The following is a 26,610-nucleotide window of genomic DNA, read 5'->3' as shown; positions in this document are numbered from 1 at the left end:
GATTGGAGAACAATTCCAGAGTAAACCTGATCATCATCCCGTCATGGCACATCACTCTGCCATGTTCACCACGAGGACCGACTCTGCCGCACAATCACATGCTTTCCCTTCCCTCCTCGCCCCTCTACGCAGGCCACCATCTCTGAAAGAGCCAACTTCACCACCAGCCCCGCCGTTTAGCGTTGAGCCGCCCTTCCGCCACCTTGGCAAACATGCCGGGAGGGGTGTGTGGGGGAGTGACCAAAAGGAAAAGGAAGGAAGACCCCGCCAAGGCTTGGTCGGCAGCTGGCGACTGTTGATGGGGGACAGAAGTATCGACAGACCGGGGAAGCAAAGTTGATTAAAAAATTAAAATTAAAAATAAAATAAAAGGAGAGAGAGAGAGATAGACAATCAGTGTTGTTGGGTTGGGGCGGAGACGCGGACGAACGGCTCGGCCGCTGGACAGAGCAACACTACTTTTGACAGGCCCAAGTGTCTCGCGAGGGTGTGTGGAGGACCTTTTCTCTGACTACAAGCAAAAACACTAATAACACTACACACCTACTTCCCAAAAAAAAAAAAAAAAAACCCGAGGGTTTGGATACAACTATACACACGCACACGCTTTGGTCGACTCACCCTTCGTCGTATACTTGGGGCTCTCCGCGCACTATTGTGACACGTACGCATTCATGCAAACGGCTTCAACGACATGCGCGGCACACTGGCAAACGCTCGCCCCGTTGCCGGGGAGCCTGGCTAAGCAACGCGGGGCGCCGGGATGGCTGTTGTCCCCATCCAATTCTTGTCACAAGGGGTCGAGATAGGACCGGCACGGAAGCGTGCGATGAGCAGACCGGTGTGATTTGCAAAAGCGGCATCATGGCTGCTCAAACTATGAAGTCTTGGTCGCATTGCAATGCACTTCTCCTTTGATCGTGAGACCCCCAAACTGCCCGGGTGCGTCTAATGCGAATCTAGCGTCGTACACTTGTGAACCGATGGGGACAAACAATCGGAAATTGCCTCCCAACTCCGCCCTCAACCGATTTCATGCTTGCTTGCTACTCTCGTCCATGAGATAGAAGATGCTCAATCGGCTTGGTATCGTCACGTCCATGGACGTGTGGAAAAAAGTAAGGATGCCCCCTCCCCCCTTCCCTACATCAACAATGCAGTTGGCTGGCTACCTGGGTAATTTGAGCGAATGGGGTTCTCATAGATCCCCATCACAGGTGGTAGCCGAAAAGGAAAGTAGAAAAAAAAAGTCCTGTTGAGGCCGATCGCCTCGCTCCACCCCTCTCCCAAAATGCCTACTTCCTGTATACTCCCAAACGCCACAGTGCTATGCTTGCGCGTTGCAGATGACCCAATTCTTGAAAACTTATCAGCAAGTCCCTCCGAAATTCATTTGAACAGGCTTCGAAGGTCCTGAAGCCTCTGTCGGGCCGCTTCGCTCTTATCAAACACCCTGTCCTTCCTATCCATGCTGAGGCTCGCCAGCTTGTTCTTCTTCTCTTGCAGTTCGAGCATCTTCTCTTCGAAGCTGTTTCGCATGATGTATCGGACCGTACGAACGGGACGCTTCTGGCCCAGACGATGAACTCGGTCGATGGCCTGAGCCTCGGCTGCGGGGTTGTATTGGGGTTCCATAACGTAAACGCTGCTGCCTGCAGTCAAATTGAGGCCAAGACCACCGGCTGTGATTGACACCAGGATGACGTGAACTGAATTGTCGTCGCGAAAGCTGTCCATCGCCTGGGTTCGCGCAACACGCGTCATGCTGCCATCAAGCCTGACATACTTGATGCCGACATTGTCAAGAGCCATCTGGATCAAGTCGAGGTGTGAGGTCCACGTCGAGAATACGACGGACTTGTACGGCGGCTCGTGCGGGCTAGCCTCGCTGTCGGCCTTCGACTTTAAAAGATCCTCTATCAAAGCTCTCGTCTTGGTGTGTGGTCCCGAGTACTTCCCGAATGTCTTGCGGCCGTTTGAGGAGGTCTTGTCTTTAGCAGGTCCCTCGTGCTCAATCTTGACGCGGGATCGACGGATGTCAACGTAGGCGGGCTTGATGACCGTGGAACAGACAGGGCATGGCCCCGTAGCCTCGCCTGGAGCGAGAAGCTGTTTGGTCTGTTCTTTAAACCCCCTGATGCAGGCACCACAGACGATATGGAAGCAGGGCGTCATGTAGCCGAGGATGTCTTCTTGCCCCTCCGACTCGATGCTGGCGTCGTCGTTGGATCCCAGTTTCTTGGAGCAGACGCTGCAAGCATCCGTGTTTGTCTCCTGCATTAGTTCGAACATTTCGTACGCCTTGCGGTTCGACAAGCCGGGCTGGTTGTCCTCATCTTCACTGTCAAGGTCAATAGCCATGTCAGCCGTCATGCCTTGCAAGGCCTCTAGATCTTCTTCGTTCAAGAGGTCCTTGCCATGAGCACAGAGGAGGCGAAGCCGCAAGATGGATCGCAGAATGTGGATGTACGTGTGGCCTCCTAGTGCCCGCTGCACGCCATTTCCGGCAAGGACCTTGACACGGTCTTGAGCGTTCTTCTCGAACAAATCGTAAACCTCACGCTCCTCAGCAGTAAAATCGAGCTTGACGACATGATCGCTGCGCGGTGGAAGGTTGATCTTATCCTTCAAGCGTCGCAGTGTGACGCTGTCCACAAGAACGCGGAGCTTTGGAACGATTTCCGTGTCACAGGCTTTGAATGGATCCACGATGAATCTATTGAACTTGTTGCGGTCGTCGAAGGGCTTGAGCCGGATGAACTGCAAAAGGGCGGCCAAGTCTTCGAGACGGTTCTGAACGGGGGTTCCAGTGACGGCCCAGCGACGAGCAGCCTGGAGACGAACGATGGCTTTGAACTGCAAAGTTGCAACCTCGCGTATCATGTGCGCCTCGTCAAGAACGATGCGAAACCACCCAATCTCCTCCAGCGGGTATTTTCCTGATTTCCGCTTGCTGCGAGCGCCTAGCTCGCTCGAGACAGAGCCGTAGGTGGTGATCACCAAATCGAAGTCTGCCAGCTTTTCGACGTCCTTGATCCTGTTCGAGCCGTGGTAAATGTAGTAGCTCATTTGTCCAGGCGCGATGTGCTGCTTGATCTGCTCCTCCCAGTTGGTGACGGTACTTAGGGGACACACAAGAAGCGTCGCCTTGGAATTCAGGGCGATGTTAGTGAGTGGCAGGGAGCTCGAAGCCGTCGCTTTGCCCCCAGCCTTCTGGGGCGGCATTTCGGGCTGCACAGGCGCGCGGCTTGCCCATTCCCGAGCTTCGTCCATAGAGCTGGCGAGGAGTGAGAGGATACTAAGCGTCTTTCCCAAGCCCATCATGTCAGCGAGCAGGCCACCGTGGGTGTCCGGTGGAAGCTGTCGCTCTGCTTGGCCTGTGATGACGTTGTAGTAGGACTTCTGGCCGGAGGGGCCGATCTTGAGCTGCCACATCGAGCCCTTGGTTCTCTCCTCGGCGCTTGACGTCTTCTCTTTGTTTGCCATGAAATACAGGCCCTGCTTCTGATGCTTGAGGAGTTCGGTGGTGACGATTGGTGATGGATCCATTTCAGGAAGCTCATCCGTCTTTCCCATGGAGTCAAAGACGCCCATGACGTCTGACCGAATCTCCTCAACAGTGCGAGGGGTTGGGTTTGTGTAGTAAGTCGACGACGAGTGACTGTTGTACTGAGCAAGGGCCCCGGCCAGGTTTCTGGCGCCGGGTGCTGGAATGGGCTTCGACTCGGCGTGGACGTTTTCGTATCTGACGCCAGAGTCAACTCTAGTGGGGTGGCGCAGAATGATCTTGGCCCGCTCAAAGTGCTTGCCCACAGCCTTCACGAATCTGTACTGACCGTAGAGAGTCATCTCCACGGGGTAGGACCTCGAGATAGGCTTGCCCGACTCCTCATCTGCCTGCTTCCTGTGCGTGGGGATCTTGCAGTCGGTTCTGAGGCGCACGTTGGAGTCCAGCAAGGGAACAAGGGCTCCGGCAGTGTGTGCGTCGATGTTTCCAATGATATCGCGCGTGTAATCGTAGGCTTGAATCTTCTTCGTCGAGTCTCCGATAATTCGCTTCAAGACGATCTTGACTGGCGGCATGAAATCCGGTCCAAATATACTTTGCGTTCCTGGCTTTGGAGAGGGCACCTTGTGGCAATCGAGTTTGGCAGTAAGCATGCCGTAGCAGACCTCCTCGGCTGCGGGGTCTTGAACCATGACCACATCATCGTCGCCCTCAGTGAGATCCACCGTGTTCGTGGATACTTTTGCGTTCTCCTTTTTGCCTGCATCCTGCTTTTCCTTAACATAGGCGCCCAGCATTCCGCTGCCGCCAGGCCCCATCGTCTTTTTGTTGTCAGCATCGGATTCAGGGGTGTCGTACTTTCTGCGCTTGGGCTGAGGCGCAGAAGCGCGCTCCTGTACATCCTTCATTCGTTCAATCATGCTGCCCATCCCATAAGGCGACACGCGTCCGTCATGACCGGGGGTCGATGCGCCTGAAGTCATGCCCGGTGTCAACGATTCGCTCGGGGTGTCATTCGGACTCGCAAATTGAAATACGAAGGCGCCGCTATTGGCGCTTTGGTTCGCTGGCGCGGATCGAGTCGCTAGAGACTGAGGTTTAGGGGAGTTTCGCTTCGAGGCAGGAGTAGAGGATGCGTAGGCACGGGGGTTGAGCAATGCTTGAGGATTCCACGACTGTGGCTGAGGGTTCATCGCGTAGTCCGCTCGGCCTGTAGGAGGAAAACAATGAGTAAATCTCCCCGGGAATTCTGGGTTGTAAGAGGCTTCATGGTCGGAGAAGCGCAAAGTGTAGGAGCAGTCGAGCTGTTTCCAGCTGGAGGGGCAAAGGGCCCTACTGTACTGTACTGCTGCGGGCCAAGGAGGGGGTGGCGGGTACTTACCATTTGAGCCGTTTGGCGACGCCATGGTTGCGTCTTTCTGCCAGCTCGCCGGCACGTTCCTTCTTCAGAGAGCGCCGCAAGTCGCACGCGGAGTGGTGGGCTTCAGATAAGCGGCTGATGCGAGAGAGGTGGTTGCGATCATCACAAATGCTAATTAAATGTTGGATATCCGCGTCGCAATGAACAAGGTGGTGGTGGGTATTTACCCGCAGATAGGGACAAGATGTGGTGGAAGCGACGTAGTTCAGAGGCAGTCACTGGGCCAGAGGCAGTGTGAAAGTGTTGCTAGACGGCAAATATCGAGAGTTGCGAGCTGAGGCTGGTGGTGGAATGGGAGGAAAGCATAAGGCTCTTCTCAGATGTGGCAGGCGAAGGTGAGTGACAGGCCGGTAGTGAATAGTGAACAGTGAGGTCGTCGAGTCGAGTCGAGCCAGGTCGAGTATCCAGGTCCGGAGTCCACAAGCACAAGCGGAACAATTTGGATGGCGCTCGAAGTTGGAGGGGAGAACAAGGTCCAAGATCGAGTCAAGCCGACGCCGGTTCAAAGTACGGCGTGTCCCATGTCATTCATTGTCCTTGCCTCGGAGGGGATGTAGGTGAGGAGATAAGGTGGTGTAGAAGAAGTTTGTTGCAATTCCAGCGTCGGGCAAAAGAAGAAAGCAACAAGAGGCAAGCGCAGACCAGACCACCGTATGGCAAAAGACCGATTAGGTAGGTAGTTAGTGAGGTCTGTCTGTCAGTGGCGTGGGAAGGAGGGAAATGCAAAAGAGGTAGGCGCGGCACATGGAATGCGGTGCATCGTTGGCTGCAGCCTTCTTGCAGCTGAGGTCACTCCTCCGCCTCTTGCAGCGGGGCATCTTCAGTGGAGACCCATTGATTCCCGATTTCCGATTAGCTACCTGGAAAGTTCGCACCCTCACGTGGCCACCCTTTTCAAACCGAGCCTGGCCCTTGCGCCCCACTCCTGCCTATCTCGGCCCAGACCAAACCACGCTTTCTTACACCATCAACTGGGTGTAGCTGGCTCAGAGAGTTGGCTCGAAAAAGGCAGCCTGTGAAAGGATGTGTGATCACTTGACCAAGCAATTTTTTCTCATCACTTGTATCATTGAGTCTTTTGTGGTTTCTTTCCAAACCAGTCATATCCTGCCTCCGAAATCCAGCTTAGTGTAACCCGAATCTGCTGCTTTTGACCTGTTGGACAATGCTCGTATCCATCATCAACCCCCCTTTACCAATGTCCCGTCGAGTAGGAATGAATGCACATGCCGCTCTTGATGGAGATACCTCGCAGGCCTCCTCGCCTGGTTGAGCCCGAATCCACGGGCCGGTCTACCCTGGGCTTCGTGTTCTGTCCGACGATTCCAAGTCTTGCCCACCATCTCGACGATAAGCCAATTTAGTACGCCCCCCACCACCACCCATTCACCCTACCCCAACCAGATCAATCACACCGTGACCCCGGATGTCTCGATGCCCATCTTGTGTTGATCTGAGCTAGTCGAGACACGACCGTCTCTTGTAGGCGCGATTATGGCCCTGGATCCTTTGAACTAGTGACAGGATGTTGATATTTCCTGCATTGTTGTGCGCACCGCATCATGCCATGCGAACAGCGTTTTCAACCGTTGCCGTTGTTCGTGTTTTTTTTTCTTCTTTTCTATTCTTCAAATTTCCGGTACTTTGCTCACGCGTCTAACCACCCTCACACATTCCATCAGTCTTGGGCAGATTTGCCCCCCTTCTTGTATAGTGGCTCTTGGGTGGGCCGAGACAGCTGGTCCTTGGCCTGATACACCTCCTTGGTATGGGTCCGGCTTCGGCTCCGCGTTCGATGGCGGCGCCGGCGTGGGGCTTGCTGGTGGTTGGGAGACCGGGACCGGGAGGGGCTCTGGCCCCGTCGCCGATCGAGAAGAACGATGCGAAGAAGAAGCTTCCTCGTAGGGGACACGGAGTTGCTCGGAATGGCTCGTGAAGAAGCTCTCGATGATAGTGCCACCGGCGAGGTCGATCGTCGGCGGGGTCGGCCCCGTAGCGTGCTGGACTCGCCGGTGCCGCCATAGTGAGTGGCCTCTAGGTCACACCTCGTGAGGCTACGTTCTCTCCTGCGGCCCCGGTGCGTGTCTGGGTCGGGTGAAAAGGTTCGTGGCGTCACCTCTCGGAACTTGACGACGGTCTCATACTGGGCGGCCATGGTCTGAGTTGGCACGCAGGCAACAAAGTCAAAATATGGGCGAGGCGAAGATGTGCAGCTCTTGATTGATAATACGCTCATTGGCAGGCTAGTAAGTGCTATGCGAGCAGGAGAGAGGCCCCGAAATGTGGAACGGGCGGAGAGAGATGATAAAGGATTTCAACACAACAGCCCAGGGCGAAGACGGAAAACGGAGCACGAGGCCGCAGAAAGGGATTGGTGGGCGCGGCATAGAATCAAGTTGATCGGGATCGAGGCTTGAGCTGGGAAGATCATCCGAGCTAGTGGCCCGCCGAGTCGCCCAGACCGCAAACGAAACGATCATGACGGAGCAAGGGTGCCACACGACCGTTCCTGAGATGGGGACATTGTCACAAACGCCCTCAGGCCGTAGCGGAAGCCTGACAGTGGATTGGCCAGCATCATAATAATGAAACCTTCGCATAGACCATCAGGTAAAAGGCATATTATCGACTGATGAATCGTATTAATTCGCCGGCGGGAGAGACTCTGGAACGACTCGTGCGGTGTGGGTGGGCCTTATGGCTGCGACCCGGGGGTTTGGGGGCTTTCTGGGGTGACAGCTGTGACATCTCATTCGATTGAGGGAAAGAAGACTAGCGTTGGGTATAGGGATTTGTGTTGCTCGCGATGCCATGATGCCGTTTTAGGAATGTCTCTAGATGGTACAAATATCTGGCTATGCCGGTAGCCTTGTTGCTTCGACACATATTATGCCCCACCAAACATGGTAACGCCTCGGTGATGAGCATCATATTGGGATCTTGTGGCTAACCGGCGGATTGATGTCTGAGGTTGGCTGACGTTTGAAGCTGCCATCGATATCCCACTTCGCAACAGACAGACAGACGGTGATACCGCCGCCGTTCTCATGTTCCATCCCGCAGTTGCCAGGCCCAGGACCACCAAAGACATATACGGACGTGGTGATGGTTTGGGTCCAACTTAAAGCATGCTGGTTGTGGTTAGTTGACAGTAGAACTAACTGCCTTATCAACTCTCCTTATCGTTTATCATCGACGAGTGTGTATCCAGTCACAGCGAGCAAACGCGGCACGGAAGGTAGGTACCTACCTTGCTTGCTTTAGTCAGTCGGGTAAACGCGGCGTCCGGTCCACGCTTTAGGAACACCAGTAGAGTCTACCTCCTGCTGACGTGCAGGCACCCAGATTGCCATTGGTTACATGTGTTCTGAGCAAGGTACCGGAAAGCGAACCAGGATAGCACGCTCGCATGCACCCCAATGACAGCATCGTGGTCCTCCGAAACCACGGATTGCTAACGACACATAGATGACGACGCGACTCGCTGAGAAATCGCCTCCTGTCCACAACCACAACCACTTTCTGTCGCCGTGTTACTCCACCCCGTCTTTGATTCCTCGCGACCTGTTGTCTGCTGTCACTTTCGAGCTACTTGCTATTTTTGTTTGTAACATTAATCTTTTCTTCTTTTTATTCCCATTGTCGCTCCCTTGAATCCCCATTCCTCCTACAGACTTCTTGACTACCCAGCTCATCAGGTCAGGCATCCACATTACCTTCTTTCGGTTGGCTATCGCATCACGACGGAAGCGCAGTACATACATCCGCTTTCATAGCTTCTCGATCTCAACCCTTACCCAAACCGCGACGATTGTTACACTCATGGCTCTGATCTACAGGCCTTCCTTCGCCCGATAATTACCTCTCTTTCTCATTCCCGAGACCTTGCTCCCTTCATCCGGCTACAATGCCTCGCTCCCGACCCCCAACGACGGGCTATGAGCGTCTCGCTCAGGCCGATGCCCTCTCCTCCGACTCCGAAGACGAGAACCCCCTCGCCCAGTCATACGCCTCTCTACAGCCGGCCTCCGCCCCTCGCTTCGCACCCATCACCCAACCGCGCCCCCGCTCGGGCATGACGACCCCGAAGGCCATAAGCACCGGACCTTCTAGACCTACGAACCGCCGTCGTGGCGGCAGCAACTCCGGCGTAGATATCAAGGCCATCAATGCCAGGCTAGAGCGATGGGCAGACGAGATCGCTAGCCGGTTCAAGCGCACCAAGGGCCGTGGCAAGACCGGAGAAGACGAACATCTCGAGATCCACCATTCGGTGTTCCAAGCACCAGAGGGCGTTCGGCCCATCACCCCTGAAGGCTTGGCTGAGGTACAAAATGTCATGACCAAGTCTCAGTTTGAAGAGATTCTGCAGAGCGTCAGGCAGGCCATCCTGCAAGGCACACACCCGCGCATGATTGCCCAAGGAAGCTCCGGCAGCTATTTTGCTCGGAACACAGAAGGAAAGGTAGTTGGCGTGTTCAAGCCCAAGGACGAAGAGCCGTATGCCGCTGGCAATCCCAAGTGGAACAAGTGGATTCACCGAAACCTGTTCCCCTGCTGCTTCGGACGAGCATGGTAAGTTGACCCGAACGCTGGTGATCCGTAGTGTCCCACTCGCTGACCGTGCCCGTAGCCTCATTCCCAACCTCTCATATGTCAGCGAGGCGGCTGCATACACGCTGGATTGCCAACTTCGCACTCACATGGTACCTTACACGGATGTTGTGTGGCTGTCCTCCAAATCATTTCACTACCCGTTTTGGGACCGCCACAACTTCTATAGAAAGCAGAAACCACTCCCCGAGAAGCCCGGAAGTTTTCAGGTTTTCCTCAAGGGTTTCAAGGATGCTAATGTATTTCTGAGAGAACACCCTTGGCCGGACCAGTATTGGTCTGGGTTCAGAACCAACGACCCGCACCGCAAACGTAGGAGGAGATGGGCAGATAACTGCCGGCCTAGCAGCGCCGCTGCACTGGATGACATTGAGAGCGACGACGAAACCAGACAAGGAAGGTTACCTCCCGGCCCAGACAACTTCGTGTGGACCGATTCGCTGAAGCAGTCGTTCCGCGAAGAGCTGGAAAAGCTGGTTATCCTGGACTATATCATGCGCAACACGGATCGTGGCCTCGACAACTGGATGATCAAGGTGGACTGGAGCACCCAGCAAGTATCCATCGTGTCAGAGCCGCTCCAGATGAACACGGAGACAGGTCCGTCCGAAGAGGACGGGCCACGGCCCGTGGACTTAAGCCAGCGACCAGCAGCAGAAAGCCGCTCCTCGTATCCCTACAGAACCCAGCAGCCTATGAGGGCTTCGAGCCCAATGCCGAGCACGCAGGACCCTAAGATCACAATCGGTGCCATTGATAACTCACTCTCTTGGCCCTGGAAACACCCAGATGCGTGGCGAAGGTATGAACGATCCACGACCTCCCATTGCCCTTCAGCTTGATGAGCGCGAGCACGGGTTCGTACGGACAACTGAGCTAATCGTCCTCTCACACATAGCTTTCCCTTCGGGTGGCTGTTTCTGCCTGTTGACTTGATCGGACGGCCGTTCTCGCAAAAGACACGGGATCATTTTCTGCCTCTCCTGACCTCGACGCATTGGTGGAGCCAGACGCAGTTGGCGTTACGGAAAGTCTTCCAGTTGGACCCCGATTTCCAGGAAAAAATGTTTGCTCGGCAGATCGCCGTCATGAAGGGCCAGGCGTGGAACGTCGTGGAGACGCTCAAGACACCGGACCATGGCCCGCTGGAACTCACACGTCGTGCCAAGGTCTGCGTCTGGGACGACCTCGTCGATGTACCGGTCGCAGTTCCCATGCGGGTGACATCCGCCGAGATGATGCGTCACGAAGCAGAATTACGCGGATCCATCGACGAGGGCGACATAGGCAATGTCAACGCGTCCACCGACGGGGACCTGCTTGGCCTTGCCAGCCCCCCAGCCGATATGCCTCACCCGGGCAGGTTTGAGCTGGCGTTGAGCCCGACGGATGAGGGAGCCCAGTCACCGGACGAGACGTCCATGAACGGTTCGGGCATCCTGGCATCGTCGGTACCGTTGTCTAAGGATTCAACGGCGCAACGGCCTAGGTTCTCGGGGCAAAGCCACCGGGAAAGCTATCACGGGTCACGCGCTCTGAACATGTACCACCCCGCCCGTCAACAGGCTCAGCAGCAACGTCGCTATTCGTTCGCGACGGCCGCTGGGCGGCGCAGCAGCAACAGCATTGCTCAACACCTGCACGGGTCCCACCCGGGCCTGGAGTACGACGAGGACGACTTTGAGGAGGGCGACCTGGGCTATGCGGCTGCCGAGGGGATGGAGGGGAACCAACGCAAGGTTATTGTGGAGAGGCTGGAGCCGGTGAAAGCCAGGAACCCGGTTTTCACCTGCTGGTGATCCACTTGGCCTGCACCGAGCAAAACATGCGGGGCGGCACGGGGCTCAAAATGATTTGGGTAGCTAGATTATCGGCTGGAGGGTTTTCGTTCCGCTCGCTCCGCATGCAAGGGAAGGAAAGGGGAGTGAGGTGTTTGTGTGTGTGTGTGTGTGTGTGTGTGTGTGTGTGTGTGCGCATGCATGGTGCCCTCCCCCCCCTCTTTGCCCCTCTATATTTTGGTCCCCGTTGTCGGCCGACAATACGCCGCATGAATATGGAAGGAGGGAGTTGTATTGGGTATTCATCACATCTCATCTACACTGGAACGGTCGGCTTGCTGCGCGCCAGGACGAACAAGGCATCATGGCGTAGGTGTTGGTGGCGTTTCCCGGGCCGTGGGATGGCATACCTTGTCACCGCTCTACTGGCTTGGCAACATGATAGGGAGAGAAAGAGGGGATCCGGTACCAGACAGAGACGACGAGTGTCTGAGGAAAAGACACGACACGATATCTATGTCAAAAACATGACGAGCAAGGCACAAAAGGGGAGAGAGAGAGACGTTGCGGGTCCGAGAGGCGCAGATCCGCGCGCACGCGCAGACGCGCGCGGACGGGGACGGGGAGGGGCGGACGAAGACCCATGATGAAGGAAGAAGAAAAAAAAGACAAAAGATAGGGGAGGAAAGGGGGGTTTCTTCGGAAGGGAGGGGAAAGGCGAGGGCGAGGGCGTACCACAGTCATCTGGTTTTTTCTTCCTTATTTGCTTCTTCTTCTTCTTCTTCCTCTTCTTTTCTTTCCGGGGACATTGGGGGAAACGCATGCAGAGTGCCATTTTCGGCGAACCTGAGAAAAGAGTCCCTCCCCCCTCCTTTTTCCTTTTTTTTTTTCCTCTTTTCAAACCAGGGAAGGAATTTCCTCACTTCACCCTTTTTGCCGCTCGCATCTCAATCTGGTTCCAGGGGGGTAAGGTAGCACGCAGCGAATCCCAGCATCCATCCGTAGTTCCTCACACAGAAACAGTATGTACAAAAGCAACCAATGCTAGCTAGCCCAAGAGACCCCCGAGAGACTTTCCAGCAGAGCCACACAAAACGAAAAAAAAGGTGTGATGTAAAAATAACCCGGGTTGGCCCTTTCCGAGCATGTCGTGAGAAAAGGAGGAGAGGAGAGGAGAGGAGAGGGGGGCTGAGAAAAGTGACTGCTCAGGTCACACGGCGCAAGTTGGATGTTCTTGATAGTTGCGGTCGCCGTCGGGAGGGCTCAGCTTCGTCCCAGGTTTTGTCGACCCAAGCGGCCGCCAACCAGGATTCCGGGCTCACGTTGCACGGAAAAGGGAACATGGTCGTGGCGCGTCAGGCGGGGGAGGGGGGGCGATAGCTGAGTCCGGTGAAATTGTGACCGCGACATGTGCACCCAAGATAGTAGTTATAGGAAGGGGGCGGACGTCTGTCTGCAATACACCCAAATAGCAGTGCGCACCAACCCGTCTGGGTAGGGACTCGTCGGTACGAAGCCACCCCCCTCCCTCCCACCCGGCAACGCGCTCCATGCCTTTTCAGATGACAAACCCCTCGGGAAGAGTATAGTTAGCCTTCTAGAAGCATTATTCTCCGGGGCATGCCCCCGGCGAAACGGATCAACCCTAGTATTGAGAGCTAGTGGGCTGGTCACATTGCAGACGACAGACCATGCCGCCGCTCGTCACCCAGCAAATAAGGGGGAGGGAGGGGTGCTTCGTAGAGTGAGTATGTTCGGCATTGCAGTATCATTGTTATGACATGCCGTCTTCCGTCAATATGTACTGGGATTGTAAAGGGAACGGTTGGCAACGATAAAGGACACTATCGTGCCCCATCCTAGGGGAACGGAACCCGAGAACGCGGTTCTGCTTAAGAGGAAGGTGAACCTGCCGACCGGGGTTCCCTGCTGGCGGAGCTGAATGCGACTCCTCATCGGCCTCCAACATAGGTAACCCCCCCTCATCCCCTCCCCTTCCTTGCAAGGGTTGAAGGAAATCCCATTGAAAAAAAGAGGAGCTCGCTCAATTTTCCTCTCATATCGGGTAAAAGAAAATACTGTGGGTTATCCGCAGATGCGTGGCCCGCACCCGTGCAGACGATAATGGGTTCAACGGCCGTAAGTTGCGAAGCTGAGCTTGTCATTGGAGGCGCCATCCTGTTCGAGCTTACCCAAGTTGAGTCGTCGGGATCCATTACACATGGCATCACGTTAAGGAAAGATGGGTTGGATGACCCCCCTCTGACGTGCATCATCTCCAACAGGCTAATTTCTTGCCTCGCTCCCTGGCGCGGAGCATGTTGTTGCGCCGACGCCTCCAAGATATGTTACGAGTCTATTAGGTCTTCGGTCATCGTGCGTAGGGGCAAGACTTCGTTATAGATACCCCGAGATATGAATCACGACTTCTGTTCCGAGCCTCTATTCCGAGGCTGCTTGGCTCGTGGCCACGGCGCTGGGCAAATCATGTACCGTATACACTGGTTAAATACGACCACCCCCACTTTTGTGTCTAACGATAGAGGGTATAGCGGCCGCTGAGGATAGACTAGCGTGCTGGCAGAAACAGAGATTAGATACTGGCAAAAGTAGGGACTAGCCACGTGTCGCATACGTCAGCAGGAAGTTTGGGTGGAAGCCTGGCTGGCTGGGTAAGTGGGCCGGTTGACCGCCTTCAAAAAGGGGCTTAGCGTGAGCAGAAGCCGCAATACCCCTTACCCTTAGCCTCGAGAGTGGAGGTGGTCGTAATTAACCAGTGTATACGGTACACCTTTTCCCAGCTGCCTGTTACGCAGCATTATACCGCCGTCATGCCTGAGCAGTCGCTTTTCGGGCCACCTGACCTGTGGTAATTAAAGATAGAGAGATATTCCCGGGCCCCCTACCCGCCATTGGGATAACCTCCGGACAGCCCGTAATTTCGGCTGACCACTGCGAGCTGCCCAGCCGATATACTCCTGCGGCTTTTGGTGAGACTGTGGCTGGCTTAGCAAAGTTGTGCGTAAACAAGATGCCGGCCAATCCCCTCTTGTGTGTCCCTTGCTCTGACGTCGAGGGATGGTTAGGGTGGGGGGAGGGTCATGACATCCCGGGCCAGGCGTTTGGTTGCCAGGCCGAAGCGGCATGCCGTCGTCTCATGGTGTCTTCCGTCGCTTTTTCTACCCGTCCGCCATGCAATGCATCTGAACCCGTTGGTACATGGTTGCAGGCTGCAGCGAGTACGTGGCGGCCGTGGACAGGCGTGACGCTCCCAAGCACCAGGGTGCGGTTTTCAGAGACAAGGAAACGCTGTCGACCCTCGCCCCTCGCCCCTCGGTTCCCAAATAGCTGGAACCAGGAGATTTTTGTGGCTCGCGTCATCGCGCCCTCTCCCGAAACCCCACCGTCCGAGCCAGGAGCAGCCCGATCGAGCCAGCCAGGTCATCTCCCTGTCATGTCAGTACTTGGTTGCAAAATGGCCAGTCGAGGGTTCGTTGTAGAAATGGGCCAGCGCCTATGTCTTCTTCCAACTCTTATCAAAACCATTTCAGCTCGAGAACCCTGCTTGGCTGACTTTCTCGGAGTTTAGCTAGCAAAAAGCTGCAGCCGGTCTGTCGAGTAGGCAAGCACGAGGAGGGGCAAAACCCCGGGAGTCGCAAGGATTGAGGTAATTAAAACTTCATCAGCACGCACCCGAATACGCCGACGTGTCAAGACGCAGCAACCCAAGCCTAATACCAGCCAGAGCTATGCAACCTACCTATATTTTGCGGGCCTTGCCTGTTCTGTGCATATTGTGCCGCCATCCGACCAAATTGCTGCCCCCTAACAGCGTCTCTGGGATGGTGTGTTGGTGGCCGAAAGTTACAGACCGCAGGCGTGGGTGCTTAGCAAAGTAAAAATCCATGTTCCCGCTCAGGCTATATTTCTCCCTCTGGCTACCCGTACCGTCGTGAGATCTGGGCCTGGTGCCGGTCTCACCGCGCCGTCAGGACTGCAGGTCTTTGTCAAGTTGTGTGCGAGCATCAGAGCATTGACTCCGCCTCCGGTCATCGTTGGCCGCATATATGGCCCGGGCCTACTCAATACCAGACATGTCAAGCAGCATAGGGTTAACCAGCATGCTTGTCGTACGAGGCCGCTGGGCGGCGTCCAAGTTGTGATTGTTTCGCGCTTTGTGGGCCAGCATCCCCTCCCCCCCTTTTACATTCAGAGCCAAGTCAGCGGCAACCCCAAGTCCATGTTCTTGGGTGTGCTCACTAAGTACAGGCACTAGGCTATCGCGAAGAGAGGCGCCTGTCATCTGGAGACTTGTCGGAGCCTATGCAACAGCCCTCTAGCTCAGGCTTACTTTCCTTCCCGGATGATTGCTCCAAGCTCAAGCCAACGACCGGATCCTTGGGACATGGAACTCGTCGGAATTCGGTTATGGCTCCGCGTGAGACAAGTGCGGATCGCCCATGTAACCCCTCCTTCAAGCGATGTTCCCACCCACAACATGGAGGGGGGGTAAGCAGAAAACAAGGGATGGACGGCCGTGTTCGCTGAAGAGCTTCTCATTGCCTGGACACCAGAGGGTTGCAGCCGGGCTACATCTGTGTGTATGAGAATGCGCTAGGCCTTGTACTCCGACAACCGTGCGGTTGGTCTGAAAGGCACCAGTCCATTGCTGGCTTTGCCGTGAGTGTGGAAGCTCTTCTAGGAGCATTAGGCAGCGGTGTATTGATGCGATTCGATTGTTGTAGCGGAGTCCGTCGAGAAGCTCATCCCCAATACCAATAGCATGAGATACACCATGCTGCCATCTGTGGTCTTTGATGGCCATGTGGGGTGTCGGTCTCTGATGCCAAGTCCCGCAAGAAGATGGTCAGGTCGATGAGAACGACAACCGTCTACCTGGCTTTCGGAACAGTGTACAAAGAAAGACCAGCTATAGTTGACAGGATCCAAGGATCGGGCAACCGGTAAGAGCGGTGTCCCGCCTGCCAGGATGGGTAGGGACCCGCTAGTACACCCGCACTATGCCACTCACTCCCTGTCTTAGGATTAGCACGTCTTGGTTGTTTGCTGGTCCTCTTCTCGCACAGGGGGGTGTACCGGGTCCAGCAGGAACAGTAGAGGGCATATCTATGTCACCTGAGGACTGCCTCGTCCGCGCCGCGTACCATGGAGTACCGAAACAGGCACCGGTTCCTCTGGGTCCTAACCAAAGATCGACAGCGACGTCGTGGGGTGTAGTAAAGAATGGCAGGCCAATCTGAAGTCCCCTTGACCTTCTCGGAGTCTCCACCTCCAACGCGGCGGGCAGTTAATTTTATGTCTATTAGACACGACTGCCGCCTTCGCGACTGCCCCTGTAAACCCATTATGGCTCTGTTGACGAACAATCGTACTTATTGCGTGGGCAGTACTTGAGAGGCACTCTTTCCTCGCCTTCCCTCCTGCTCCTGCAATTGCAGCAGACCTTGTTGGAGCAAAGCAGCTACGAGACACAACCCCATAGGTCGGATCCAGAGGCAGGTTTTGGACGAAACTTCTCAATATTCTTGAGATCAATCAGTGCGAAGAGCAAGTATCCTACCGCTGTTGCTGTCTTTGTCGATATGGCAAGGTACGGTTGACCATCCCTAAGACTCGCACATGAAGGGTTCGTTTGACGTCTGGGCTGTTCTCAGTGATCCACAAACAGTCCCTTTGGACAACGCGTTCCTTGAAACTGTCATGCATCAAGGCAGAGAATATCAGCGATACGCAGTTGACAATGGGGCTTATTTTGCACCGATAGACGAGGTAAAGGAGGCACCGAGTTCAGGGAAGCTTCCCTGCTTTGTTTAACGTATCTGAACGGGTTGTAGGACGAAGTCGAGCGCTTGCAAATCATGCATGCCGTCCTCTCAATAGTGTTCGAAAACCAACTCCTTTTCCCGCCGATCACCAGACCCCGACGAATACTCGAGTGTGGGTTCGGAGCCGGCGACTGGGCTCTCGAAGTCGCACAGCAACACCCAAGCTGCGAGGTGTGTTTTGCGCGTATCCAATTGTTTTCCTGTTTTCTTCTTCTTCTTCTTTTTGTGCCTCTGTCCGTAACTCGGTGACCAGCGTGCCTATGTAGAGTTTGGTTTAGGCGGAACGCCAAAAGGCCACTGCGTTTTGCCGAGTTTTCCAACGGACGGTCGGTCCCTAGCCTTCGTCTACTCACGTTGGATTCTTCCTGCTCTTCATTGTAATCGACAAGGAGATACTACTCAATGGTTGAAAAGCATAGAACCATAGAATCTTTGCATCGATATCGGTCGGGTCGCGCATATAATGCTAACTTCGGAGGACAGGTGGTGGCTATTGACATTTGCCCGCACATCTGGCCAGACGAGACCCAAACACCCACGAACTTGAATCTTCAGGTTGACGACTTGAACGGAAGGTAGGCAAGCATCGACGAGCTGTTGCTCGCAGATCCACCCAGGCTGTGTCTAACCGGACTGGCGCCAGATTTACCTTTCCATCCAATCATTTCGATCTCGTTCATAGCCAAATGATGGCAGGCGGTATTCATTCTAACCGATGGAGAGACTATATCCGCGATACGTTTCGGGTACTTCGACCGGGTGGATGGTGCCAGATGGTGGAGATATATTTCAACGCGCAGTCGGACAACGGGACGTTGACTCAGAGTAAGGCGGCTAAACACCCCCCGGAGAAGCTGCATTTATTGATTGTTCCCGGCTTTAGATCACGCCTTGCGCAGGTGGTCGAGACGATACCTGGACAGTATGCAACCTTACAAAGATCCACGAGCGCCGCTCCAGATGCAGAATTGGATGCAGAGCGCAGGGTTTGACTCGGTGGAAACCCAAATGATTCCTCTCCCAACATGTGGCTGGTCGAATGGTGAGGAGCCTGTAGAAGCAGATGTACAAGCCCTTGAAGCTTATTGGTGATCTAGATCCGAGGCAGCACCAAATCGGCGTGGTCAACCGGGAGAATGTCAGGAGGATGCTCGCCTCCCTGGCCATGTACCCCATGACAGAGTTCAAAGGGTGAGCTCGGCGACCCCATCTTATTCCGTGGACGACGTGATAAGGACTCGTCATGTGGGCGTGTTTGGAGCTGACCGTATCACGGTAGAATGACCTCGCAAGAGTTCCAGGTCCTGGTGGCCCAAGCCAGGAGTGAAGCCGACAACCCGGCATTCAGGGTGAGTACAGCTGCCGACCTCAATCGTACTAGGCGTCACACCCCGATAACTGGCATGAAGGCGAATGCTGACGAGCTGAACCAGGCATATTTCCCAATGTAAGTGAGCGCCTACTCGATGTTGCTGCTTGGAGATACATATATACTCATGTAATTTCGCGCTGGAGGTATGTTTGTATAGGACGAAAACCTCGCCGGTGAGGCATGTCGGGGCATTGTATGGCAGGGTTGCTTGTTTGACCGAGCATTGCGGGGCGTTCGGGTTTGAAGACTTGGTGGGCTTTCTGGAACAGAATTATGACGACAACGACGATGATGTGACGGCAGTAGATACCCATGCCTAGCTCGCAATTCCGTTGGCTTTTTCCCTTGCTGGTTGTACTTCAGAATGCTCATCGGCCTGATATGATGTTGGTAGATGGGCACAGATGTGAGCCGAGAAAGAGGCCTCCGGCAAGAGACAGCGAAGTCTCAAGCCTCGATGGCCAAGAACCTTTATTGAGGCTCAAGGACCGACGAGACGAGTCTCTTGGGGACTGACTAACGGCGTGCGGGTCTATTCGTGGTTGTTGGTCGGTGCGACTAGCCCTATGATATTTGAACGGTCGATGAGCGCTTGAGCTCCCCATAGAGAGGAGACGGCGGGCTGGAGGAGGAGACGGAAACCTGCGAGCAACGGCTGTCTTGAACCGGGTTGCGAGAATCACGCTGGCTGTCAAGAATCCTCATAGCAAAAGGCGAGAATGGATGGGGGTTTTCGACGGGGGGTTGTGGAAGGCAACAAGGACTACATGGGAATGCATCGAAAGGGAAAGAGGACGGCAAGAAGTTGAAAGAGAATAAGCCTAAGCCGCAAGTGGGGATCGGCGGAAGCTAAAGTACTTGGGTAGTGGTAAGAGACAACGATGGCTAATTAACAGCAAGGCATAAAGGGTCGAGACTCGCGCCTCGAAAGAGCAGGGAGGGAAGGAGGGCTCGGGTGATTGGCCTATCTTCCTCCTGTACCTTGTTGGGTTTAGATTGGAGTGGCTCAAGGCGCTGTGACTGCCTTGGAACGCGTTACATACATGGGCAGGTCCGCATAGTTTCCCCAGCTCGCTACCGTCTCCCCGGGTCCTCGGTGAAGACCGGGCTGCAGGTGAACAACAGACGTCACACCATGTAGGCCATACGGTAGGGAGGTAACCCACAATGGTCGCCTTAACTATAGACTCACCTAGAAGTAGGTAGGTAGGCAATAACACGCACAAAACAGCATCGCGTCTGGGCATCTCAAACCCATGAGTCGTGACATCTACCGAAACCCACCCTTACCTGAAGGGCGATATGTTCTGTGCCACGCCATGTCACGTTTCCAGCATTTACAATCGCCATACTCGCAAGTTTCCACCTCGACACCACACCCGGTCTCTCGCCGGTGAAGGACCCATTCACATTCGCTCGCGCACGCGCACGACTCACAAGCCAGGTTCCCCGGCTTTGGAGACTTCCTGAGGCCGCTGCGGTTGCCCCGACCCATGGCTGAACGCATTATTTGAGACATCACACTAGGTACGTTAGGTAGGTACCTTGTATATCAAGCCATCGTCCAACAAACGAACCCGGGGATGAACCACCCGCCGTCAGCCGTTCATCACATAGTGGCTCCCTAGACACAAGAAAAATAAGCCTCTGAGTTGAGACGGACCAATAATGTGAGAAGACCCTTGGGCCCCGCAAGCTTCCGCCCATGGTACCGGTGCCACCATGCGCGCCTGGAATAGCTCAGGTGCAGTTAGCCAATGAGAAGCTCTCTTTACGGTTCCACCTAATGACGGCTTCTCTAGTCCAACTTTTTCCTATCCGAATCCATTGGCAGCATCAGACGACGACGACTTGACGACATTGTACAGACCTAGCGCCCCTAACGACGGAACAAGACAATCAACCGAGAAATACGCAGCGAAACAGTTCGGCCGACAGACTTGCAAATATCATAAAAACACACTCTCCTCTTCCATCAACCACAATGGCCTCCCGAAGCTTAGTCCGTCTCCAGACGCTCCTCCGGCCGACTGTGCTCAGCCGCGCGGCCGCCACGCCCCTCCGGGCGCTCCGCCTCTACTCCTCCGACGCCGCCCCGGCCCAGCCCCGGCTTCTGGCCACGCTCAAGACCGACCTGAAGACGGCCATGCGCGCAAAGGACGCGCCCCGCCTCTCCGTCCTCCGCTCCGTTCTCTCCGCCACCAACAACGCGGCCAAGACCAACGCCCCAATCGCCACTGACGCCCAGCTCGTCGCCCTCCTGCGCAAAACCCAGCGTGCCACTCAGGAGGCCGCCGCCCAGTTCCGCGCCGCCGGTCGCGACGACCTCGCCGACAAGGAGGACCTCCAGGCCAAGGTCATGGCCGAGTACATCGCCACCAGTGGCGTCGTCACCGTCACCGAGGCCGACGTCCGCGTGCTCATCCAGAAGGCCATCGGGGACGCCGCCGCCGCGGGAAAGAACGGCCTGGGCGAGGTCATGAAGCTCATCAACGTCGCCATCCAGGGCAAGGATCTCGAGATCGACAGGAAGCGTGTCGCCGACCTGGTCAAGGAGGCCCTTAAGAAGGAATGAGTGGGGATGGAGGTAGGGGCCGCAAGAGTCGGCCGCTGTATCAATTTGTATATGTACCACCACGACCTGTCTAATATCTGTACACTACAAAAACGAAAGCTCGGCGGGAGAGCACTTTGCATGAGGAACCCCTCGCGTCCTCTGGTGCGAGACGAAATCGAAAGGAGTATCATTACCCCGTTTGGGGCCTGGGTTACCACAACACGAACCGGTTCATGAATGGCTGGAAATGTTGAACTTGGCGTGCTGAAGCGCATGCTTGACTCAATGGTATATGTCTAGGTAGAGAGCATGCCAGGCAACTCCCTCACATCTCTTCCCTCCCTCCCCCTCCTCCTCCTCCTCCCCCCTCTCGTCCTCCTCCCCCCTCTCGCCCTCAATGTGCTCTTCTCGCTTAGGCTTTTGATAATGCGAAATGCCATCCGCCCCGCTCCCCAGCTTCCTAGAACCCAGACCTTTCAAACGCCGTAGACCTTTTCTTTGAATTATGCGAGGAAGAGAGAGACAGAGAGGCGGAGAATGAAAAGAGGAACCTCCCGGCTCCGACGCCAGGCTTCAAGCGACGCTGTCGTCCTCGTTCCGCAGCCCGGAGTACTCGGTTCCCTGGTTCGCCGTGCTGAGCCGCGCGCACAGGCTGAGCAGGACGACCGTCTCGGTCGCAGCGTAGTGGTTCAGCGCGTCGAGCAGGATCTGCAGGTGCCTGCTGAAGTTGCTCTCCCACTTCTTCATGATCTCGAACAGGTTCCCCACGCGCGCGTCCTGCTGCTGCTGGTCGCTCGCGCCCGGCCCCGCCGACGACGTCGAATCGCTGTGCGAGCCCGTCGTGGGCTTCTGCGTCCTGACGGCCTGAAAGGCGCGCCACTGCTCGGGTGTCATGTTGGGCGGCCGCGTAGCGCCAGACAGGTCCGGGTCCGCCTTTTCCAGCTCGCGGGAGAGCCAGTTGGAGTAGGTTGCGAAGATTGTGCAGGTTTGCATCAGTTTGGAATGGATCTGTCAACGACATTAGTTGAGACGCTCGAGTGAGGGGGGAGGATGTCAACGGGATGGACTCACTCGTAGAAGCTTGCTGTTGGTGAGCATGCACTCCTTCAAGCACGTGTCCAAGAAGTCCACATGGTCCTGCATCAGCTCGTCTACAGTCCTCGTTGGACCTGACGAAACACCTCCCGAAGCGGCCTCCTGACCCTCCTCACCAACCTTGAGCCTGGACATGAACTTTGCCCAGTTGGGCTCGATGACCTCGGCGGTGCAGAAGTAGAGCAGCTGCTGCACAAAGACTAGCATGCGTGCGCGCAGCGTCCACACGCGGCGCTTCCAGATCTCAAGGCTGCGCGAAGAGCTCTTGTGCGCCCACGTCAGGCCGGAGGTCTGCGAGTACCACGTCGTCGACAGCTGGGACTCGAGATAGCGCAGCGAAAGGAGGTAACGGAACAGCGCTTGGTAGCGCCAAACGGTCTTGCGGCTGATGACGAGGGAGACGGGGAAAGGCACCGTATAGTCGAGCTGCAGCGACGTGAAGCCAATGGCGTTTCTGTCGTTCTCAATCGGTTGATTGGCCAAGGGCTGCAACGTCTCACCCTGCTCGATACCCGTGATGTTGACGACCCGCTGCAGGGATTTGATCAGCGTGATTTCGTTCATCTCCACCTTGACATCCTCCTTGAAGGGATCCAGCGAGACGATGCTGCCCGGCTGTCGCAGTACCAGGTCGAGCAGCGACTGTAGTTTGCCGGTATTAACGGACTTGACGGGCTTCCGCAACTCCGAGGTGCCGAGCTCGAGGAAGTAGGAAAAGTAGTCGGACGGGTCCAGGAAGAAGTAGTGCTTCATCGACCGCAGCCTCATGGGTAGCGAGTGTGTCGTCAGGAGCAGCTGCAGAAGCGACTCGTTGGCGTGCGCGTAGGCGCTGTTGACGTTCTCGAGGAAACGGCTGTCATCAAAGGACGTGGGCACGTCCTGGACGACCTTGCTGACGTCCACGCCGCCGCACTCTCTCACGACGTTAAGGTACTTCCCAGCCAGCAAGACCTTCTCTTTGACACCTTCCAGCTGAGGAGGGATGTCATGCTCCCGGATGGTGTATCGTCGCTCCCAGTACTCGTCAGTGTAGTCCTGCTCTAGGCGCTCCCTGCGGATACTCTTCTGCTCCTTGATCAAGAACTCGGCGTGAGGGTCATTGATGCCGCCATGGTGAAGCCACTCGTTGAGCATCACCATGTACGGCTTGCTAGCATCGCGCAGCAGCGTGGTCAGCAGAGCGCGCGCCGCCGGGTCTCCCGACATTGACTCCAGCCTCTTCGTGATCAGACCCAGCACGACCCCTCCTTTGCAAATCTTCTTTCCCGAGCCCGGCGCCAAGTCGCCACCTTCGCGCAACGACTCGAGGATGTTCTCGAAATCGTCCGCGCTGTCGCTTTCTTCCTCGTCATCATCCTCGTCCAAAAGCGCATTCCTCTTCAGCAAATCGTGGGCCAGGGAATACAGATGCGACATCATCTGGCACGTGGGTAATGTGTGGATGTTAAGGACGTGGAGGGTAAAAGTCTCGTTTGTCAGGAACTGCGTCTCTAGCTGCGCAATCATGACGAGGTAGTCGTGAAGGAACTTCCTGATGGAAGCGCATAGCGCATGGTTGACAGCGCCAAACTCATCCCTGCTCTGTACGTCGACAAACATCTCGAGGGCCGAGTAGTACGTCGCCATCTTCAGCATGGACACCGTCAGGTCTTGCAGGCTGGGGTCCAGGCCTGGCAATATCCTGAATGCTGGCCCCGACAGACGATCCCTTTCCTCGTGGGGGTTGTATGTCTTGACGAAGCGGATGTACTGGCCCTCGTAGCCCATGAAGACAAATAGCAGATCCTCCAGCATCACCGCCTCCTGCGCCTCGAGGGGCAGTTCGTTCAGCGGTTTCGGCTGCTGGGGCTGCGGCGCCTGCGACGCTAACGGCGGTATTGATATTCGACAAGCCAGGGGAGCCGATGTGTGAGGAAGAAGTGTTGCTTCCGGGTTCCATGGCGCTACCGTCCCACTTAGTCAGTCGCCAATTCCACTTCAACGGCACAGCCATGACATCTCACCTGGTGGACCATCAACCTTGGGCTCCTTGGGCTTCGCCTCAGCCGCCCGTAGCTTGGCCTCGGTAGCCTTGCCCTTGTCACCTCCGCCTCTCCGCTCTCCCCTTTCAGGACTTCTCGTCCGCTGGACCATGGTCTCGAGTTGCGTCACATACGTCCTTTCCGTCCTCCTCTCCTCTACGCGCCTGTCATCGTGCGTTCGGCTTGCCGTCCGGGGGTTACCCGAAGCCGAGCGCTTGTGTGCATGGTTCCCGGGTGACGCGGCTCTGTCGCGCCGCTGTTCCCGTTCTCGATCGCGCTCTCTTTGGCGCGCATCGCTCCTTTCGCTGCGCTCGCTTTTGAAGCTCGTCTGGGCGCTCTCCGTACCGTTCCCTGCGGCTCCGGCGGCGGCGGCGGCGGCATTCATGCGCGCTGCCCTTGAGGCTCGTTCCTGGTCGGCAGCGGGTGCCGTGCCGCTGGTCGCGCGGCGCTCGTGGGTTGATACCCTGGTGCCTGACGACATGTCGCCGACTGCATTTGAAGTGTGTAAGGCGCCGGGGTAGGGTTTGGTTCCCTGGAAGGTAGTCCCTCGATCGCGAAACTCGTAGCCTGCTTTTCTCCGGTGGAGGGAGGGGATGGGAAGAGGGGGGGGCCTTTGGTTGGCCGGAGTGTTCTGTTGCTCTTTGTCTCTGCCCCTCTATTACAGAGTCGCAGTCCAGGTAGCTCTCGGCGGGTAGATTGGGTTGCTACCTTGCTTTACTTACTATCTTTACGCGGTTTAGTGCCCATTAACCTCGAGCGCGTCTAGTCGGAAAATCCTCGCGTGTTATTGACCCCAGCCCGGGATGTGCCAGTCCCCTGAAATATTCCGGGTTTTAGCGTTTAGGGACGGCAGCCGCTACGTACTGGAGGGGATGTCACGCGAGGAACGAATCACAGAGCTTGAAATGGGGGTGACAGGGGGGGAGCACGGTTCGAAGCTGCTGTGGAAAGATACCTTGCCCGTCCCAGGCCCGGGCTTGTTTAGTGCCGGCTGCTGCTGTACCAAAGGGAAGCTTGCGGCTGCGTAGGCCGAGTGCTTGCCTAACCACCACCAACCTGCCTTTTCAGCCTTCCGCCGTCACCGTTTGTTACCTGGACCTCCAAGCTCCCCTCCATCCATCCATCCATCCATCAATCCACCACCACCGTCACAACCCCAGCATCCCGCATTCTGGAACTACGACAAACCTCATTCGACGATTGCCGAAAGATTTCACCTGGTCAATTAGGCCCAGCCGCTTTCTCTCTATTTCTCTAGCAGCTACACACATACAATACCGCCAAGATGTTTATGGCAAGATCTGAATACGGTAAGACCCCCTCCAGCTTCCCTGCCCTTCCCGTTCCCTAACAGTCGTCACCCAGACCGAGGAATCAATACCTTCTCCCCGGAAGGTCGCCTCTTCCAAGTCGAATACTCTCTTGAGGCCATCAAGCTCGGTTCCACGGCCATCGGTGTCGCCACCTCGGAGGGCGTCGTTCTCGGCGTCGAGAAGCGCGTCACTTCGACCCTGCTCGAAACCTCGTCCGTCGAGAAGATTGTCGAGATCGACCGCCACATCGGCTGCGCCATGTCCGGCCTCCAGGCCGACGCCCGCTCCATGGTCGAGCACGCCCGAGTCGAGTCCCAATCCCACTCCTTCAACTACAACGAGCCCCTCCGCGTTGAGTCGTGCACCCAGGCCATCTGCGACCTTGCCCTGCGCTTCGGCGAGGGTGCCGAGGGCGAGGAGACCATCATGTCCCGACCTTTTGGCGTCGCTCTCCTGATCGCCGGATACGACGAGGACGGCCCCCAGCTCTTCCACGCCGAGCCAAGTGGCACCTTTTACCGGTACGACGCCAAGGCCATTGGTTCCGGTTCGGAGGGCGCGCAGGCCGAGCTGCAGAACGAGTACCACAAGGTTCGTACACCCACCGGTCCTTCCGTCCCCGGTTTCGAGCCCGCGCATAAACCAGGAGGCTAACTCATCTACAGTCACTGTCAATCACGGACGCCGAGACGCTGGTGCTCAAGACGCTGAAGCAGGTGATGGAGGAGAAGCTCGACTCGAAAAACGTCCAGCTGGCGAGCGTAACGAAGGAAAAGGGCTTCAGAATATACACGGACGAAGAGATGGCCGCCGTGGTGGAGAGGCTCCCTGCGAACTAGAGGTCTACCTGCAGGTCAAGGAACAGAATTGAGGGCGGGGTACGATGATACGAACGTTTAGAGGGTCGAAAGATGCGCCAAAAGGAGAGCAAGCGAAAGACACGTGGGAACTTTTTCTGCTCAGGCAAGAACAGGGAGAAAAAAAAACCACGAATCTTGCCCCTGATTACGAACTCTGGTACCAGACGACTAGACGATTTCCACAGTGTGTATCATTAATGTACTCAACGTGATGATGGCTTCTTCT

General features: G+C 55.9%; 7 protein-coding genes across 7 annotated transcripts; 4 read left to right on the top strand and 3 right to left on the bottom strand.

Annotated features, from left to right (window-relative positions):
- Nucleotides 1-1,389: 1,389 nt before the first annotated feature.
- GLRG_02783 (SNF2 family domain-containing protein) lies at nucleotides 1,390-4,701 on the bottom strand (the record flags this gene model as incomplete). Its single annotated transcript, XM_008093468.1, has 1 exon — nucleotides 1,390-4,701. One exon carries the CDS (start codon nucleotides 4,699-4,701, stop codon nucleotides 1,390-1,392), a length of 3,312 nt encoding a protein of 1,103 aa, XP_008091659.1.
- A 1,905-nt stretch (nucleotides 4,702-6,606) lies between these two features.
- Nucleotides 6,607-7,083, bottom strand: GLRG_02782 (uncharacterized protein; the record flags this gene model as incomplete). Its single annotated transcript, XM_008093467.1, has 1 exon — nucleotides 6,607-7,083. One exon carries the CDS (start codon nucleotides 7,081-7,083, stop codon nucleotides 6,607-6,609), a length of 477 nt encoding a protein of 158 aa, XP_008091658.1.
- Nucleotides 7,084-8,835: 1,752 nt separating this feature from the next.
- GLRG_02781 (phosphatidylinositol 3) lies at nucleotides 8,836-11,341 on the top strand (the record flags this gene model as incomplete). Its single annotated transcript, XM_008093466.1, has 3 exons — nucleotides 8,836-9,503; nucleotides 9,562-10,344; nucleotides 10,441-11,341. The coding sequence occupies 3 exons, from the start codon at nucleotides 8,836-8,838 to the stop codon at nucleotides 11,339-11,341; spliced, it is 2,352 nt and encodes a 783-aa protein (XP_008091657.1).
- Nucleotides 11,342-18,229: 6,888 nt separating this feature from the next.
- On the top strand, nucleotides 18,230-18,617 carry GLRG_02780 (uncharacterized protein; the record flags this gene model as incomplete). Its single annotated transcript, XM_008093465.1, has 2 exons — nucleotides 18,230-18,357; nucleotides 18,446-18,617. The coding sequence occupies 2 exons, from the start codon at nucleotides 18,230-18,232 to the stop codon at nucleotides 18,615-18,617; spliced, it is 300 nt and encodes a 99-aa protein (XP_008091656.1).
- Nucleotides 18,618-20,522: 1,905 nt separating this feature from the next.
- GLRG_02779 (uncharacterized protein) lies at nucleotides 20,523-21,113 on the top strand (the record flags this gene model as incomplete). The annotated part of the gene is made up of 1 exon (XM_008093464.1): nucleotides 20,523-21,113. The coding sequence occupies one exon, from the start codon at nucleotides 20,523-20,525 to the stop codon at nucleotides 21,111-21,113; it is 591 nt and encodes a 196-aa protein (XP_008091655.1).
- Nucleotides 21,114-21,668: 555 nt separating this feature from the next.
- GLRG_02778 (Spc97/Spc98 family protein) lies at nucleotides 21,669-24,692 on the bottom strand (the record flags this gene model as incomplete). The annotated part of the gene is made up of 3 exons (XM_008093463.1): nucleotides 21,669-22,103; nucleotides 22,167-24,133; nucleotides 24,194-24,692. The coding sequence occupies 3 exons, from the start codon at nucleotides 24,690-24,692 to the stop codon at nucleotides 21,669-21,671; spliced, it is 2,901 nt and encodes a 966-aa protein (XP_008091654.1).
- An 804-nt stretch (nucleotides 24,693-25,496) lies between these two features.
- On the top strand, nucleotides 25,497-26,363 carry GLRG_02777 (proteasome A-type and B-type; the record flags this gene model as incomplete). Its single annotated transcript, XM_008093462.1, has 3 exons — nucleotides 25,497-25,521; nucleotides 25,577-26,115; nucleotides 26,190-26,363. 3 exons carry the CDS (start codon nucleotides 25,497-25,499, stop codon nucleotides 26,361-26,363), a joined length of 738 nt encoding a protein of 245 aa, XP_008091653.1.
- Nucleotides 26,364-26,610: the final 247 nt, after the last annotated feature.

The sequence above is a fragment of the Colletotrichum graminicola genome, assembly GCF_000149035.1.
Source record: "Colletotrichum graminicola M1.001 genomic scaffold supercont1.8, whole genome shotgun sequence".
Taxonomy (NCBI): domain Eukaryota; kingdom Fungi; phylum Ascomycota; class Sordariomycetes; order Glomerellales; family Glomerellaceae; genus Colletotrichum; species Colletotrichum graminicola.
Note: the sequence above shows the minus strand (reverse complement) of the source record. Positions and strands in the feature narration are given on the sequence as shown.